The 19,898-nt window shown below is 44.6% G+C and overlaps 1 protein-coding gene across 3 annotated transcripts in view; it reads right to left on the reverse strand.

The window, feature by feature from the left end:
* HSF1 (heat shock transcription factor 1) overlaps nt 1–19,898 on the reverse strand; it is a 100,307-nt gene that overhangs the window by 60,938 nt on the left and 19,471 nt on the right. For all 3 annotated transcript variants that reach the window (XM_050939390.1, XM_050939389.1, XM_050939391.1), the window contains exons 3-4: nt 19,131–19,267; nt 14,874–14,998 (exon numbers count right to left, since the gene is read on the reverse strand). In XM_050939390.1, coding sequence (XP_050795347.1) covers nt 14,874–14,998; nt 19,131–19,267 — 262 coding nt within the window. The remainder of the gene's footprint in view (nt 1–14,873; nt 14,999–19,130; nt 19,268–19,898) is intronic.

Below are 19,898 nucleotides of genomic sequence, written 5' to 3' on the forward strand. Positions count from 1 at the left end.
GTTTAAAACTTATACTGTGTGTGTAAATATACACATATAGTCTTTTGTCTGGTGAAAAAAATTTCCCTGGAACCTAACCCCACCATTTACATTAATTCTTGTGGGGAAATTCGCTTAAAGTAGCATTTTTCAGGAACAGAACTACAACGTTAAGCGAGGAGTTACTGTATTCAGAGAAAAATTGTTGCTCTAACAACTATTCAGGAGTGGTAGAGAGAAAACAGGGTTGTAAAGTTTGATCTTTTACCCTTATTTTAAATTTAGAAATAGGAAAGTTGTTCAGCTACTCAACCCCCAAAAGATTTCAAGTAGCTTAGTGCCAGAAAGTGGAAGGCTTCCATTAACTAGGGTTTCTTAGCAGACTGACTAAAAGCTTGGATATCACCTAGTTGGCTTCATTATGTCCTAGCTCAGCTTTTCTCTCACCTAACACTGATGGATTCAATCTTTTCAACAAATGTTCTAATGCAAACTCTATCCCCTTAGGTCCATGTCAAATAATAATATATAGTATGTTGCTTTTGGAACCCTGAAATGATAAAGAAAGTTACATGGGTCAAAATTATTTGGTATGATTTACTGGGGGCTTTGCATATGGTAAACGAATTCTGGTGAAGAGGAATCATACAGCAAAGGCCAAGTTCTGGTGTCTGGGTAGATTTATTTTTATCTAGAGAAATTTTAACTTTTAAATTCTGTTAGCAACTGGGGCCTTGTAAAAGCGGCGGGCCTTGTAAACAGAGTCTGGTCAGCAGGAAGTGCTCTCAGCGTTCCATGGCAAAGCTTCACGCGTCAAGCCAAAAGCTAATGCAGTCTCTGAAGGATAGACGGGGAAGCCGATAAAAACAGGTGCGGACACCATGGCTAGCCCATTGCTTTCAACAATCTGTTTAAAATTAAACTTTCGGATACACTTCAGCTCCCACTGGACAAAAGCAGAGCCAATGAATCACTAGGAAGTGACAACTTCTCTGCCTCACCTTCCTGCTTTGCGTTTTGCACAAGGGTAATAGCACTTAGTAAAGCAAGCTGGAGAGTGTGTGTGTGGGGTACCGTCTGAGCATGGGCCACGCCTAGGAGAGGGAGAATGATACTAGTCATCAGCTATGGCCCATCCCCTTCCTCCCAGCAAAGGAACATGTCAGCGCGAACAATCACAAGATCCAGGGAGGATTTCTCCATTCCGAACTCAAGTCTGCTGGGTTTGCTTCTCCGTGCTGCTCCTACTAAATCAACAATCAAACTTTGTTTGTCTGGGTTGTAGCATTAATGTGAAACCATTTCAGTATCTTCTTTTCCAAAATAGCTGCTGATCAGATGCCAATTATACATCACCCTAGTCTACAGAGGGAGCATGCATACAAGTGAAAAATTGTTCCAGTGCATAACTTTGTGGCCAGGGTAAGATGTTACAAAATAATGATCCCTTCTTTACAGACACTTTCTTTACAGGCCTGCTGATAACTCCTACACACACTCCTGAGTTACAGAATTGTTTGTTCCTTGAGACACTATCTGGTCTGGAGCCAGGAAGGAACATTATTTTCAGATAAGGAACACTTCAACCCCAGGCTGCGTGTGGCACTGAGAAAGAGCCAGCAGCTTTTTAATTTCAGTTCCTCAATGTAAAAGCAAAACAGTTCCAGCCTAAAGATCCCAGAAGAAAGATTTTGGCTTGCAGAACCTACTCAAACTGGAATTAAAGATCCAGGAGAAACAAAAACAGAGGAAGGCAGAATGGAGGCCAATAGAAACTGGAACAATTCAACACTAGCCACTTTGTCTAATTTTAGTTTATGTATTAGTCACTCATTAGCCTCATTTGAAATACCTCAAGAAGATAACAACCCAGCCAAAGAGAGAGGGTTAAAACTAGGCTGCCAATTAATTGCAGTTAACTCACATGATTAACTCAAAAAAAAATTAATTGTGATTATCACACTTAACCGCACTGTTAAACAACAGAATACCAATTGAAATGTATTAAATATTTCTGGATTTTTTCTAAATTTTCAAATACATTGATTTCAATCACAACATAGAAGTGTACAGGGCTCACTTCATCATTTTTTTGATTACAAGTGTTTGCACTGTAAAAACGGTAAACCAAAGAAATAGCATTTTACAGTTCGCCTCATACAAGTACTGTAAGGCAATCTCTTTATTGTGAAAGTGCAATTTACAAATGTAGATTTTTGTGTTACATGAACTGCACTCAAACCCCCCAAAACAATGTAAACCTTTAGAGACTACAAGTCCACTCAGTCCTACTTCTTGGTCAGCCAACCACGAAGACAAACAAGTTTGTTTCCATTTACGGGACATAAAGCTGCCAACTTCTTATTTACAACGTCACCTGAAAGTGAGAACAGGCGTTTGCATGGCACCAGAGGTGCCGACTCTGTGGGTGCTCTGGGGCTGGAGCACCCACAGGGAAAAATTAGTGGGTGCTCTGCACCCACCAGCAGCCAAGCTAACCTCCCCCCCGAGCGTGCTGCGTCCCCATTCCTACACCTGCCTCCCAGCACTTCTCACCCCACCCCTCCGCCACCTACCAGCTGTTTGGCGATGCTTAGGACTTTCTGGGAGGGAGGGGAAGAAGAGGGGACATGGCACACTCAGGGGAGGAGGTGAAGAAGAGGCAGGGTACGGGTGGGGACTTGGGGAAAGAGGGTAGAATGGGGGCAGGGCTGGGGTGGGACAAGGTGGGGTGGGGACTTTGGGGAAGGGGTGGAATGAGGATGGGGCGAGAGTGGTGCAGGGGCAGGAAGAGGTGGGCAGGGGGAAATCGAGCACCCAGAGGGCAGAGGGGAAGCCGGCGCCTACACATGGCACTGTTGTAGCTGGCATTGCAAGGTATTTATGTGCCAGATGTGCTAAAGACTTGTATGCCCCTTCATGCTTCAGAGAACTCCAGAGAACATATTCCATGCTGACAACACTCACTAAAAAAGATGTGTTAATTAAATTTGTGACTGAACTCCTTGAGGAAGAATTGTATGTTTCCTGCTCTGTTTTACCCTCATTCTGCCATATATTTCATGTCATAGCATTCTTGAATGACAACTCAGCACACTCTTGATGCGGAACCTACAGAACTGAAAAACCAAAAAGGAAAATTAACCTTCTGCTGGTGGCATCTGACTCAGATGATGAAAATGAATATGCGTCAGTCTGCACTGCTTTGGATCGTTATTGAGCAGAACATGTCATTGGCATGGGCGCTTGTCCTCTTCAAGGGTGGTTGAAGCATGAAGAGACATATGAATCTGGCACGTAAATAACTTGCGACACTAGCTACAACAGTGCCATCCAAACACCTGCTGTCACTTTCAGGAGACATTGTAAACAAGAAGCAGAGAGCATTATCTCCTGCAAATGTGAATACACTTGTTTGTCTGAGCAATTGGCTGAACAAGAAGTAGGACTGAGTGGACATGTAAGCTCTAAAGTTTTACTTTGTTTTTTGAGTGCAGTTATGTAACAAAAAAAATCTACATCTGTAAATTGCACATTTATGATAAAGAGATTGCACTACATTATCTGTATTAGATTAACTGAAAAATATTTGTTTTTTACTGTGCAAATATTTGCAATAAATAATATGAAGTGAGCACTGTACACTTTGTATTCTGTGTGGTAACTGAAATCAATATATTTGAAAATGTAGATATATTTCAATAAATGGTATTCTAACAACAATGCGATTGTGATTTTTTAAATTGATTGACAGCCCTAGTTCAACCATGTGCCCTTTTCCCCCAGCAGATTCCTGTGATTTTCTATGTAAAGCTATCAAAGTGAACACAATTTTCTATTTTAAGCACAGGTCAGACGATGAAATAACACGCTAGTACAAATCCATGCCTGGCTGTTCGAGCAAAGGGAACACTGCGACAGGTTCTCAAGAGGAGGTGCAGCAAGGAACCAGAGTGGTGTTCAATGCACTGCACAAACAAGCCATGTGAGTGAGCAGGGGAGGCGAGTCAGACAGCAAAGCTTGAACTGGACACACAGACCTGAGAGGAGGGGGGGCAATTACACAAGCGATAAGCGTGTGGCTGCAGATAATCACAGACGCTGAGGGGCTCCAATAACAACACTGGGTTAACAGGTTGATCTTTGCTTGGAAATATTAATTGTCCAAAGCAAGGGACTGTTTCTGTTGATCTTTGTAATCACCAAGATGACAAACTATTAGTGCGATGTCACATAGGACCCACCCACCTCAGCAGGGCAGTTTCAAATAGTTATTTCTATACTACATTTCTTGAGATGTCCCGGATTTAGTCCTCCATGAAGATAAATCTGACACTTTCAAGTGAACCATCTGAGTTAGAGCACAGAAAAGCAACTAGGTTTTAGGCTATGTCTACTTTGCAGTTTTTTCGGTCGGGGTGTGCCCTCCTGACAGACAGACAGAAAATGGCGGTGTGGACAGTGCTTTGTTGGTGGGAGACTCTCCTGCTGACAAAGCTACTGCCACTCATTCGGGATGGTTTTATTTTGGTAAGCTCTCTCCTGCCAGCAAAGAGCGGCTACAAGGGAGACCTTACAGCAGCACAGGTGTGCTGCTGTAAGGTATGCAGTGTAGACAGAGCCTTAGTCATGAAAAACCCCTTATCCACTACAGTAACCTAGGAGGGTCTGAATCTTCAAGTGCGCCAAACAAATTCCACGTTGAGCTCAATTTTTCATGTGTTCAGCCTAAAGGGTCCTTTTCAATGAGTTAAGCACCTGATAATGGGACTGAGAACGTCAGGAGGTTGTTTGTAACTTTGAAATGTTAGAAGAAAAAGAAACAGCATGGTGGTTCTTTTAAATGTTTACAGCTGAACATTGACTTACCACAGTCTTGAAACTTTATTATGCAGAAGGAAAATGCTGCTTTCCCTTAATTTTTTAAATAGTTGACATTTAACGCAATACTATACTGAATTTTTTTTTGGGCGGTGGGGGCCGGTGGAGGAAGGGAGGTGTCTGCTGCTGCCGGATTGTGTACTTCCGGTTCCAAATGAGGCGTGTGGTTGACTGGTCAGTGTGTAACTGGTGTTCATAACTCTGAGGTTCTACTGTAAAAGTGTAAATCAACCTTAACTATAATGATGCGCTTGCAACCTTAATTCTGAATTATCACTGCAGCTAGCTACAGTATGAAAGCAACAGAAATCCGTGTTCGTGCCAGGGTGCCAGAAGGAAAGATGTCTCCTTGTTTCTTTAGAAAGAGGCCACGGGAGTGTTTATGTTTTACGTTTCCCAGAATGAGCTGCTCTTTTTGCATATCTTTCTGTGCAATGTAACTTAAGGAGAAAAATCCTGAGGTGATGCAGCCTTTAACTCTACCGAGCCAGCAAGGCAAGAATCTGACTGAGCAGTAAAGCCTTTCTTACTGGATGCTGCCATCCCAGACAGTGTCACACAAAGCATTTCTGATTCCTCAGGGCCCCAGAAATGAGACAGGAACCCCCCTCTTCCTGAGAAGACGGATCAGTACATTTGCTTGTCTGACATCAAGAGTACACATGCTCAGCTCAGAGAACCAGAGCACATGCCAGTCTGTTGTACTCCAGGGAAGTCATGTCCCAGCCCGCAAACTCTCAGCCCTGTGGAGCACTATCCATTCCTGCTGAATGAGCTGCTGACAAGGAAGGATAAATATTTTCATGCCTCAAAGTTTAGTATGTCTACTACTTTTTATCCCTGATGCCAATGCTAAAGACTAGCAGCAAATTATCCAGTCACGAGCAGTATTATGCTGGTGACCTTGAGCTTAATTGCATTCTGTAGTTTTTCAGGCAGCCTGCGTGAGCTAAGCAAGTCAATGTGAGAAGACTTGAGAAAGTCTGTTCACAGTGGTGCAGTAAAGAGATAGTTACAATGAGCATTATATTGGATTTGCCCGAGATGATGTCCAAGTCAAACCCAATAAAGCCACCAGTCTTCTCTTTGCTGGCTCCGAGCCACATGCACTTTCAATTGCTACAGAGATCTTACTCTCCACAGGAGACAAGCTGTGGCCATAAACTCTCTTTAATGTCAACAAAAACGTCTGATAGAAATTGCATCTGGTGTTTTTACATGAGTGAAAAAGCTCAAGCCACACCTTTAGATACACAAAGAAAGAAGAATCGCATACCAGGCTCTGAGAACATGGCTTCAAGCTTGTGGTCCAACAGAGGCCACTTCCCACACTTCAGCAAAAGGTGCTTTACAACAAATACAAATGCATTCGGTTTTCCATAAATTCCTAGGAATGACCATGCTCTGCTCTGCCAGCATGCACTGGGCAGACTGGATTCTATTTACCTGCATCAGAAATATCTTAGTAACAGATACCTGAGTGTTTTGTTGAGAGAAGTGGCTGAGTAGTGCATGAGTCACCACCTCTCTCCAAATCTGTATAGGGAGGATACTAATTGCCAACTTCCCACAGAGTTTGAGGATTTAGATAACGGCTGTTAAACATTTTGGACAGGAAAACATTAGGTAACCGGGTACTGTTACAATGCTATACAAATCATTCCAATTTTGCACTAGTGACTCCCAAACTGTTACAGAACAGCAGAGTAGTGCATGGCTGAGCAGCTGATTCAGTCAGATCAGAGGCCAATGTGTAGCAAAATGAGTAAGCAGCATTGTTTACATTCTCATCTCTTGCAATTCCTGCTGGATAAGGGCATCTTGACCTGCTAAGCTGTTAATGTTCTTACTTCAAAGAGGGGACCGGGGACTGCACTGCTGAAAATCCAGCCAGAAGCAGGGACAGGTAAGCTTTAAGGGAGGGGGAAATGTTGACAGGAAGTCATGCTGAGTGTTAGAATCTCAAGTTTCATACCAGAGATTGTTTTATAGATACAGAGATTTTAAGGTCAGAAAGGACCATGAACTATTGTGATCATCTAGTTTGACCTGTATATCACAGACCATGGGACTTCCCTGGATCAACTCCTGCTTCAACCCCAACAGGCATGGTTGAACTAAAGCAGCTCTTGGGAAAACATCCAATCTTGATATTAAAGTTTCCAATAATTGAGAATTGACTTTGACGAATTGTTCAAATGGTTAATTACCCTCACTGTTAAATTTCCACCTTATTTCTAGTCTGTCTAGCATCAATTTACAGCTACTGGAACTTGTTATATACATCAAATCGAAGAGCTGTCTATCAAATTACTTTTCCCTACGTAGGTATTTAGGCTCATCAAGTCATGCCGCACCTTCTCTTTGATAAGCTAACTAGACTGATCTCCTTGAGTATCTCACTATGAGGCATGTTTTACAATCATTTCATCGCTCGTGTGTCTCTTCTCTGAGCTCCCCAATTTTTCAATATCTTTCTTGAAGCAGACACCAGAACTGGACATGGTACTCCAGGAATGGCCACACTAGTGCCAAATAGAGAGTTAAAACAACCCTCCTACTCGCGAGCTCCCTCTTTATATACCCAGTAGTCCACTGGCCAGTGTCGCACTAGAAACTCGTTCAGGGTCATGGATAATTAGCTGAAGTGTTTCAGAATCCCTGCTTCCTAGGATCCTGTAAATATGGATTACATTCTTTGTCTTTAGGCATATGACCTTGCATTTGGCCGAGCAGCTGATTTACGCACATTTTAGAGGAAGCACGTTTCACAAGCCTCTCTGACATTAACTTAGGCTGAATTCACACAATTCACTCTTTGGCTGGCTGTCATGTGTACATTTATTTCCAGCAATGGGGATGTGGAAGAAGAGGATTTTGCTGGGAAATTCAGGGAGCAAATTTGAACTCTCTTTACAGTGGAGATTTGGGGCACTTTTCACGAAACTTCTCCCCACAAAATTGACCAGACGATCACAATAACGTCTTCTTTACTCTGATTCTTGAATTCTGGCTATACCTCCTCACACACCATTGGGGTTCAGGAATAGCCTTTTTTCTGCAAACGCTCTAAAGCAGTCTACGCTATCAGTACATGAAAAGAGCACAGAGAACCTTGTGTTCTGCATCCCATATTCTTCAGAGAGATAGTGTTATATGAGTATGGCATAATTATGTATTTTATGCAAGATAGGTCATGTGAGATATCACTGGAAAGGTTCTGATTTACTGAATGTGATTGCCCTATTTGTACGCATGTTTCATTTCTGTATCTGAAGTCAGGAATATTGACTATGTATCGGTATTACAAATGTGTTTACACCTGGGGAATGCCCACGAGACAAGATGCTTTCATTCTGAAAACCTGCGTGGGGAAGGGCCATTAGAGAAAACAACAGGCCTTAGAAGAAGATTCTCTCGCACCTGGGGGGCCTTCCTGAGGACCCTACAAACAGCCTCCGAGTTATGGCTGCTGTGACACTACAAGGACATGTGACCAGGTCACCCGATGCTGGTCTCCACCTTGGGATATCAATATTTTTCCACAGATTGGTGTGGGAACCAGGCTTTGAAACAAAGGGTTCCGCCATATACAAAAGCTACATAAGGCAGGGGAGTGACAGCATCATGGTTCTTCACTGACTCCCCACCCAAAGAGACTCCTGGAAACAGCTGAGGAACAGAAGTGCGAGATGCAGGCTAAAGGGATTTTTAGCCTATGAATGAAACACTTGGGGACTCCAAGCTGTGAGCAAGTGCAACTTGCCCCTTAAGAATCTGCAGCCTGCTGGTATCATCACTTAATTAGGGTGAGGATCTGTTATTCATATCCGATCTATGTAGTATATTAAGCTTAGTTTGCATTTTTATTTATTTGCTAGGCAGACTCATAGACTCTAGGACTGGAAGGGACCTCGAGAGGTCATCGAGTCCAGTCCCCTGCCCTCATGGCAGGACCAAATACTGTCTAGACCATCCCTGATAGACATTTATCTAACCTACTCTTAAATATCTCCAGAGATGGAGATTCCACAACTTCCCTAGGCAATCTATTCCAGTGTTTAACTACCCTGACAGTTAGGAACTTTTTCCTAATGTCCAACCTAAATCTCCCTTGCTGCAGTTTAAGCCCATTGCTTCTTCTTCTATCATTGGAGGCTAAGGTGAACACGTTTTCTCCCTCCTCCTGATGACACCCTTTTAGATACCTGAAAACTGCTATCATGTCCCCTCTCAGTCTTCTCTTTTCCAAACTAAACAAACCCAATTCCTTCAGCCTTCCTTCATAGGTCATGTTCTCAAGACCTTTAATCATTCTTGTTGCTCTTCTCTGGACCCTCTCCAATTTCTCCACATCTTTCTTGAAATGCGGTGCCCAGAACTGGACACAATACTCCAGTTGAGGCCTAACCAGCGCAGAGTAAAGCGGAAGAATGACTTCTCGTGTCTTGTTTACAACACACCTGTTAATGCATCCCAGAATCACGTTTGCTTTTTTTGCAACAGTATCACACTGTTGACTCATATTAAGCTTGTGGTCCACTATGACCCCTAGATCTCTTTCTGCCATACTCCTTCCTAGACAGTCTCTTCCCATTCTGTATGTGTGAAACTGATTGTTCCTTCCTAAGTGGAGCACTTTGCATTTATCTTTATTGAACTTCATCCTGTTTACCTCAGACCATTTCTCCAACTTGTCCAGATCATTTTGAATTTTGACCCTGTCCTCCAAAGCAGTTGCAATCCCTCCCAGTTTGGTATCGTCCGCAAACTTAATAAGCGTACTTTCTATGCCAACATCTAAATCGTTGATGAAGATATTGAACAGAACCGGTCCCAAAACAGAACCCTGCGGAACCCCACTTGTTATACCTTTCCAGCAGGATTGGGAGCCATTAACAACTACTCTCTGAGTACGGTTATCCAGCCAGTTATGCACCCACCTTATAGTAGCCCCATCTAAATTGTACTTTCCTAGCTTATCTATAAGAATATCATGCGAGACTGTATCAAATGCCTTACTGAAGTCTAGATATATCACATCCACCGCTTCTCCCAGGTAATCTGCTTTGGTCTGTTTGCTATGCCTTATAATCACAAAATCTATCTTTTGTAGTTAATAAACTTGTTTTTGCTTCGTCTAAAACCCTGTGTGTGTGGGAGTCAAAGCTTGTGGCAAAAAGCTGTTGTAGATTCCTCTCCACGTGAGGGAGGGGGCAAATTTAATAAGCGTACGCTGTGCAGTTCCCTGTGCAGTGCAAGATGGTATAATTTTGGGTTTACACTCCAGAGGGGGTGCCTGAGGAGCTGGGAAGTTCCCTAGCTGGACCCTGCCCATACAGGGCTGATCACAGCATCTGCATGTAACTGCAGCTGGGTGTGTCCCTGCCTGTATGGGTGCTGGTGACAGAGCAGGCTGGAGCCTCGAGAGAGCTTGTCATAGCAGTTACAGTGTCACGGGAGCCCAGGCTGCTGGGATCAGTGGTATCCCAGTTCCAGGTGGCACACCAGGGGGAACCCATTACGCTCATCTTTAGCCAGAATGAACCAAACTGTGGCAGAGTAAGGCATGGTCTCTTCCACTCCCACGTACAGTAGTTTTCTCAGATTATTTCTGTAACCCCACAACAGGAAGCCATCACTGGTCTGGTCATCTTATCTGTCAAGTGAAGCAGCAGGGTGGCTACAAGCTTTGCATTAGGAGCCCCGAGATGACTGGCCCATACATAATAATGGGGGAAGCCTATCTAGAGGCATCATCAGCATGTCCTAGAATGCTGGGAACGGCTCTAAAAGTCCATGCCTGGTCTGCTCATTTATCTTTCCAGCTCTCACTTCTTCAGGTGGCTAGTTTCCTTCAGCCCACAGCCTCCTGCATATTATAGCTACATTTTACACTTGCATACTAAGATTAAACCCCATTATTCCTACACATCAATACTTCTCTGCTCATCCTCTGGTCCTGCTAAAGCAGGATTCCAACACTTCAATAAATCTGTAACAGCCCCTGTAGTGACTAAAGGGAACAGTAGTTGGAACAACTGAAAGATCTTAAAATGTACCTAAGCTCTAAGGAAGTTTTAGAAGTGAAGCTTGCAACAGACATCCGAGAGAGAGAGAGAGGGAGAATGAGAGCAAGGACAGAGGCTGGAGAGATCCCACGGCAGAGGAGAGAAGAAGATGTAAAGTCACCACCTGAATGAAAGAGGAGCGGTAAGAATTAGGGTTCAAACCAGGAGAAGGGACTGGAGAAATTATTAAAACAGAGAGATCAAGAATAGCAGAAGCTACAAGGATGCCAGCCAGGATGAGAACAGAGCTGGGTTCAGAGGCCAGATGCAGACCAGCAGCCACAGTACTGAGGTTAACACGAAGTTTGCTCTGGGAGGGATGTGTAGACAGGCAAGAGGAGATTATTTTCTTCAGAACCCTGCTAAGGAAAGAGAAGCTGGAGACAGGATGACAGGGTGGCAATCCAAGTAGAAGGATGAGTAGGCGCTATGGAGGTAAGAGCGGAGGCAAGCAGCTATATTTATCACAGACAGGGAACCTGCAGGAGGCTGGGAAGATCTAGAAGTTAGACAGGACTAAGGTGGTTGGAAGAGACATCACAAAAGTCCCTTGTGATGGAGAGGCGGCCTATAGGCAGCCTTCATCTGAATGCCATGGCCCATGCTCCTCCACAGGGAGCACGGCCTGCCATTTCTCTACTGAACACCTAAGTGCTTGTTTGAAACTCAGTCCTCTGAGAGGCGCCTTGCTAGTTTATTAAACAAAGTACAACACACATTTTGTATTTCTGGGTCAATAATTCTTTTCCCATTTGCAGGGGAAACAATGCTGCTCTGAACCCTAGTGCCAAGAATGTGAACCTGGCAGCATCTCCTCCCCAGAGCACTGCTGTGTGCACTCCATCTAGTGGCTTGCACAGGCACTCAGTTCACAGTCGATGTTCAGTCTATTCCCACAGGGTAGCGTCAGTACAGACAAGAGATCTACAGTTCCACTAGAATGTCTTCCTCTTTAATAATGTCTGGGACCATACTCGTATAAGTCATTGCATTTGATCCAAGAAGCAGCCACAGGAAGAGAAGCACTGCATGCTGGGGTCTCTAGTCTCTCTGGCCTGTTACTATCTAGTAAAGATGAACACGGCAGCAAATTACTCTTATGCAAATTAGATGTGCCCTTTTGGCCCCCGGGGAAGAGTTACTTGGAATTACAGCAGCACGTATAACTCCCCAGTCTGACTGGAGCCTGTTACATCAGACACTGTACAGCCATGTTACTGTTTGGACAGTGCCCGTCATCCGCCAAAGAGATGGCATTGGGGCTGCTGCTTTTCTAAAGAAGCAAGATGCCAGTTTCTATTGTTAAGAAAAGGTGGAGGCGGCGATATCTTTTATTGGACCAGCTTCTGTTGGTGAGAGAGACCAGCTTTTGAGCTTACACTGGGCTCTTCTTCAGGTTTCTTAAGTTTCTGTTGCTGTCAACGCCAGCAAGTCGTCAGTGGCGGTGTGTATGCATACGAATAAATAGGAGTGACAGAAATACATCTTAGAAGCAGCAAAGGACTGTAAGACTGACCAATGGGATCCAGGCTGGCTGCTGCAGTTCTCTCAAGCTCTGTATTCCCTACTTAGAGGGTAAAAAGGAATCAACTGTGCAGCAGGGGTGCTGGAAGGACAGTGCTTTCTACCTGGGCAAAGTGACACAGAGCAGCTGGGTCTAGAGCTGCTAGGAACATAAGAACAGCCGTACTGGGTCAGACCAAAGGCCCATCTAGCCCAGTATCCTGTCTGTCGACAGTGGCCAATGCCAGGTGCCCCAAAGAGAACAAACAGAATCATCAAGTGATCCATCTTGTAACCCATTCCTAGCTTATGGTAAACAGAGGCTAGGGTCACCATCCCTGCCTATCCTCCAGGAACTTATCTAGTTCTTTTCTGAACACTGTTATAGTCTTGGCATTCACAACATCCTCTGGCAAAGAGTTCTACAGGTTGACTGTGTGAAGAAATACTTCCTTTTGTTTGTTTTAAACCTGCTGCCCATTAATGTCACTTGGTAACCCCTAGTTCATGTGTTATGAGGAATAAATAACACTTCCTTATTTACTTTCTCCACCCCAGTCATGATTTTATAGACCTCTATCATATCCCACTTAGTTGTCTCTATAGACCTCTATCATATCCCCCTTAGTCGTCTCTTTTCCAAGCTGAAAAGTCCCAGTCTGCATCAGAGCAAGCAGCAGCCTTAGATTGTTTTAGGCAGCTGACTAATTTTCCAGGAAAGGCGGGATAAAAAATTAACTCCTATCTCAGAAACATAGGTTCCATTACTGACAAGTCATCGGCTATAACTTGTATGTTTTTGATGAATGTCATAGACGTCCTCTCTAATGAACAAAAACCTCCCCAGCAGGCTACAAACTTGCTGCAATGTGCTGTATCAAGATAACTCGCCGTCATCTTAAACGCTTACTGCAGAACAGTTTTTCATTCAGAGTGGTGCTGGACGAATCACTTGAAGGTAAAAGGAAACAACTGCTCCGCCACGTACCAGAGCATAGGAAAAGCAGATATCTGACTCATCATGCAGGGGTATTTTACATGACACCTTTGCTCACTGGAGAGGAGAGGAAGAACTACTTTTCTTCCTCACCTGCAATGAAGAGCCTGAAGAGAACTGCATTTCATACAGCATGGGCTGGGCACTCTGACCAGGCGAAAGATCAAGAGAACCCCCTAGAACCTGGAGACAAAGCCGGTTCTCTCCCACTCCCATGCATGTGACCAGCACTGCAGAAGTAAGCTGTAAGTACAAGGGGTAGCAATGAAATCCAGGAGAAGGGGGCTCTCAGAAGGCAGTGTGGAAGACGTACTCCCCATCAGGCATGCACACTTCCAGGTACCCATTCAGCCTGCCTGCACTGGTCAGCCAGCGAGTTGAAGGCTAGAGCTGCACTTGACAGCATTCTCCCCAGTTCGCAAGCCACAGCAGGTCAGTCCTTAGGAACACTGCTGGAGGGTTCTGCAAAAACCTTGGACATTTGCTATCACTCATCTTCAGGCAAATCTCATGTGGGAGATGACTTATTCCACCCAGCCAAAATTTGAAAATCTTCCCAAGGGATCTGACTGTCCATTTTCCATTAAAATTAATGGAAATTGGATGTCTAACTTTAAAACAAATCCTGCCATTGGCAGGAAAACCAGCTGCTGCTGGATGGATTACAGACCCCGGTGTGCACAGGTTACATACCTCTGAATTCTAATCTGACCTGAGTGGGACAGGAGGCAGGCTCAGTCTCAGAAAAGGGGTGATCAAAGGCTGACTCACCAAAGAGCGTTAATGGTGACTAGACAAGATCATATGCCCTATGCTCCCAACCAAAGGAAAAGTATTGGAGTGCTGGCAACAAAATGGAGATTTAAGTTGTGCATGTAATATGGGCTAGAAGAAGATAGCAGTATTAGCACAAAGGGGTAGGAATTATTCCGTCACATGAACACCAAGGCGATGGGCTTGGTGTAAGAACATGGAGAACAGAACACCCACATTTTGATGGAAGAGAATCAAGGGACAGAACCCAGTCCCACGCAGAGAATCAGATGTCTGGCTGTGACACCATCTAGGAGGGAGACATCACTCTGTTCTTAGCTGCCCCTCCAGCAGACATCTAAGGCCATTCTGGATTCCAGAGGGACAACAGTACAGCCTTACTTTGTCTAGGATTGCAGGCTTGGTCACTATGATACCAAGGTCTTTAAGAGGATTTAGTGGTGTTCAGAAGTTCTTCCAAACCCCAGCTCCTCCATCCCCTGGAGAGAGAGCCTCTTAAAGCACAGGTTACAGTCCTGAGACCACTGGGATTCTGGCAAATATAAGAGAGCAGAGAGCAATGCCAAGCAATTAGACTCAGCCCAGAGGAGGTCTTGAACACAATACTTTCAGAGGGAAGTCAGATTAAGCACATTATTCCACATCTCCTGCCCTCCCCATGTACGTACTGTTTCATTGCTATCAATTTGGAATCCATGCTCTCTTGCTTTCCTTTCATCATCTGGACATCAGTCAGTAACTTGGTGACATTGTCTTGACGAACCTTTATATCCTCATTCTTTATACTGGAGACCTGGAGACAGAAAGGAAGACGACAGTGAGGTTCACTCTAAAAAACTGTTCTCTAAGCATCAAAGATGGAAATGCAGATTAACTATCCTCCTTCCCCATCCTCACCCACTCACTGGGCTAATTGTATAATGAATCAGACTGGTGCAGATCAACCACCTACTATATAATTTTGCGACAAGGCTGTCATTTGCAGACCCTTCCCTGAAGGAGGAGAATTTTTTTGGGTCAGAAATGCAAACTCTAAGCCTGCACTGGAAGCTTGCACAACAGCCGTCAGCATTGTACTAAGTTTCTGATTAAGTGTACAGTCTTCCATTGCACCAACGGCTCCTTAATTTGAAAGTAAGACATTCTTCACTGCAACAGTTAACTCAAGTGGTCCACTGGAGTGAGGGCAAACACTCCAGCTACACAGTGTGATTAGATTAGCCCCTGGGAGTAACTCAAGCTACTGAATCCCGATCACTTCAGTAACTCAAGAATTAGCAGCGCTAAAACTTCAGCACACATCTACACCCTGGGATGGGCCAGCTAGCTCAAGCTTAAAGCACCATTTAAGACAAGCTAGAAATGTGTGTGTGGATGGATGGGAGATGGGTTAGAGGCATAGTTTGAGTTATACCTCAAACTAACAATAAAGCACAGACCAGCCTCAACTAGACATGGAGCTGAGAGGCTAGGAAGATTCAGAGCATGTCTTCACCAGCAACGTTAAAGCGCTGCCGCGGCGGGAGGGGAATCACTTCACGAGGCGAATAGCTCCCAGTGCTAGGAGCGCGACTCCCAGAAGTGGTGCAATGTTTACACTGGCACTTTACAGTGCTGAAACTTGGAGAGCTCAGGGAGGTGCTTTTTCACACCTCAAGCAAGAAAATTGCAGCACTGTAAAGTGGCCGTGTAGACAAGCCCCAAGAGAGCACATTTACCGCTGGGGTTTTACTAAGATGTATACTAGACAATTACTGCTCTCTGCAATCAAGCACATTATGTTTAGCAGCGGACACTGTCCTGAGGTCTAATTTTCCTAAGTCTGAACATTCTTAAAGAAGCAAAGCAGCTGTTGTTTACAAGACTAATGGAAAAAAGGCTCAGCCACAGCTCACTCTTCAGGACCAGGAAAGGGGAAGATGAGAGCAGAGACATGGAGACAGGATGGGGAGCCTCTTTCAATGCTTCCTGGGCAGCAGTCAGTCAGCTGGCCTCATCATTCCTAGAGCAAGTGCTTAAAGGGCTGACGGGAAGCTTCTGAAGGGCCTGTTTCATTTTCCTGACAAACAGCTCACTGGGAATGGCACCCTGGTACGTTTCACAAAGGCTTTAACACGTGAGAGCTCTATGAACACGCCAACAAATACAGGGGTTAACACATTTCACCTACTTAAACAGCAGCTCCCTCCCACCTTTACTGGCTAGCAGGCCCTTTGGGATCTGCACCTCACAATGTGGTACATCCTTTGCTGACCGTGCAGCGGTGTGGAGGTACTAAATGCTGCTCAGCAAAAGTGGCATCTAAATTTATTGCGGAGCACACTGGTTCTCCATCATGCAGCACAGTGTGCTGCCATCTATGGGTTGCCTGGAAGGGCTTTTGGAAAAGGATAACTGAAAAACTGTCTGGCTGCATCTTCCACCCACATTTCAGAGCTAATGGAGTAGCCCAATAGCTCATGAGAAATGTTTGGCACCTAAAATATCAAAATGCTTCTATAAAATGCTTTTTTACTGAGACAGAACTAAATCCACTCCCAACAAGACAGCTATGTAGCCAGCACAAAAGGCAGGACTTGAAGTGTCCTTAGATCTTTTCGCTTCTGAATAGGATTCCTCAAATCCACCAAAGAGGCACAATACGACTTTATACCTGGCAGCACCGGGGCTGCCAAAGTGCAGACCACGAGTCCAGTTCAGGCCATGGTTGCCTTTATCTTGAATACAGATTTGACCCGTGCAGAACCCATATCCCAGCATGCACTGTTCCACTGTAAGAGGAGGTTGGGTCTGCTCAGCTCAGAATGAGTATTGCGTGTGGAGATCCCTACCCTAGCCTGGCCATACAGCTATTAAAAATGAAGGCAGTTGTGAGCTGTGTTTTGGAGTGTGGGTTTACCCCAGTTTAAAGGAAAAGTGGAGCAACTATTATTTGGGACTCCTTGTGGGGTTAACAAGTTTAAGATAATGTTCTAGGTGTGAAACACCCGTGTTTCCTGCTGCTCCCATTACTAACAAACCCATCATATTAAGGATAAACATATGGCGTTTCATCTTCAAAGGCCTAATAACTGGGGGGGGAGGGGTTTGGTATTGGGCTCAGTCCTATTCAACATATTCATAAATGATCTGGAAAAGGGGGTAAACAGTGAGGTGGCAAAATTTGCAGACGATACAAAACTACTCAAGACAGTTAAGTGCAAAGCAGATTGAGAAGAGCTACAAAAGGATCTCATAAAACTGGGTGACTGGGCAACATAATGGCAGACAAAATTCAATATTGATAAATGCAAAGTAATGCACAATGGAAAACATAATGCCAACTACACATATAAAATGATGGGGTCTAAATTAGCTGTTACCACTCAAGAAACATCTTGGAGTCATTGTGGATAGTTCTCTGAAAACATCCACTCACTGTGCAGCAGCAGTCAAAAAAGGGAACAGAATGTTGGTAATCATTAACAAAGGGACAGATAATAAGGCAGAAAATATATTGCCTCTATATAAATCCATGGTCGCCCTCATCTTGAATACTGTGTGTGGATGTGGTCGCCCCATCTCAAAAAAAGATATATTGGAATTAGAAAAGGTTCAGAAAAGGACAACAAACATGACTAGAGTTATGTAACGGCTGCCATGTGAGAAGCGGTTAATAAGACTGGGATTTTTCAGTTTAGAAAAGAGACGACTAAGGGGGGATATGATAGAGGTCTATAAAATCATGACTGGTGTGGAGAAGGTAAATAAGGAAGTGTTATTTACTTGTCATAACTCAAGAACTAGGGGTCACCAAATGAAATAAGTAGGCAGCAGGTTTAAAACAAACAAAAGGAAGTATTTTTTCCCTCACAACGCACAGTCAAATTGTGGAACTCTTTTCTAGAGCATGTTGAAGGCCAAGACTATAACAGGGTTCAAAAAAAGAACTAGGTAAGTTCACAGAGGATAGGTCCATCAATGGCTATTAGCCAGGATGGGCAGGGATGGTGCTCCCTAGCCTCTGTTTGCCAGAAGCTGGGAATGGGAGACAGGGGATGGATCACTTGATGATTCCCTGTTCCGTTCATTCTCTCTGGGGCACCTGGCATGGCCCCTGTCGGAAGACAGGATCCTGGGATAGATGGACCTTTGCTCTGACCCAGTGTGGCCACTCTTATGTAACGGTCCAAGTGAAGACTGCAGTTCAGCCAATGACTGTGCTGCTCCTTCCTGTTCTACAGCAAAGGTTCAGTTGCTCTCTGACATCTCCCTTTGGGAGAGGAAAGTTTGCCATAAACTCCATTAGGCAAAGCTTCACAGGCAGTACTTTAAAAGAAAAGGAGATAAATCTGGAGGTGAAGCTGGCTCCCTATTTGCCAAGTCAAAGTGAATTTGGCTTCCATGTTACAGGCCAAATTCCCAGTTGTCTCCAGGGTATCCCAAGCAGTATCATAATCAAGCCAGATGCTAAGAGAGCAATTAGAGAAATTAGCAAAGAGCCTGTGGTACTTTATAGACTAACAGACGGATTGGAGAGTGAGCTTTCGTGGGTGAATACCCACTTCGTCGGATGCATGTAGTGGAAATTTCCAGGGGCAGGTATATATATGTGCAAGCCAGAAGCAGGCTAGAGATAACAAGGTTAGTTCAATCAGGGAGGATGAGGCCCTCTTCTAGCAGTTGAGGTGTGAAAACCAAGGGAAGAGAAACTGCTTTTGTAGTTGGCTAGCCAGGCACAGTCCTGATTGGCCCTGCAGCTTGTGACTGAATGAAATGTGATGCAGGAGTCAGCTAGAAAACCACTTGAGAGAATGAAAATTACAGTGCCAGAATCCCCGCAGAGCATGCGGCTGCCTTTCTGACTAAAGAAGAGACAGTAACCTCCTCAGTTTCACAGTGGTTCACCCAGGGGCTGGCCTGGAATACCTGTTATGTACACTTACGCTGGTTACTTTCCTCTTGATATTCTCTAGGAGCTGCTCCTGGCCTCGGATGAAGTACGGATGTTGAAATTCAGTATCGTCCTTCTCTGGCTTCACCAAACCACCCTGCTCAATGTGGACCACCTTTCGAAAGCCATCTAAAAGTCAAAGATGGATAATTAGAGAAAAGCAGAGCAATCTACAGATTGAGAAGGTGCCTGCAAGCACAAATCTGTCCTCATTTGCCAAGGACTGAGACACATAGCGCTCTACTAGTTCAACAGTCTTTGGGATCATTAACCCTTTGAGGGGGATGCCCTCTGCCTCCTATGCCCCCTCCTCCAGCCCCTCCCCAATGTAAGAAACCCGACCCCTCCCCCAGCAGCAGACATTCTAACACTGCCTACTCTACCTTCTGCTAGGCTGATAGCAAAGGTGGTGAGTCCTCCTCAGCCAGACCACTTCATTTTCCACATGCCAGCTACCTCCCAAGGGTGCAGTACGGCACATGGGGAGAGCACAGGGCAGCGGAGGGGAAGGGGGAACAAGAGTCTTTGGGGCTCATCTCAGACAAGAGCCTCAACTTTCCTACATGTCCTGGTGACAAACCCAGCACAGCACCTCTTAGAAACAGGAAGCCCTAAAGGCATTAAACATTTGGGGATTAGACAATACCCTAACTTGCCTGTTCAGTACAAGGCATCAGAAGGAAAGATTAGTTAGCAATACGGTTTTCTTTAAGAGTAATGTCAAAAAGGGAAACCTGAAACAAATACAGGCAATTCTCAT

This window comes from Gopherus flavomarginatus, chromosome 2 (assembly GCF_025201925.1).
Source record: "Gopherus flavomarginatus isolate rGopFla2 chromosome 2, rGopFla2.mat.asm, whole genome shotgun sequence".
NCBI classification, from domain to species: Eukaryota; Metazoa; Chordata; order Testudines; family Testudinidae; genus Gopherus; species Gopherus flavomarginatus.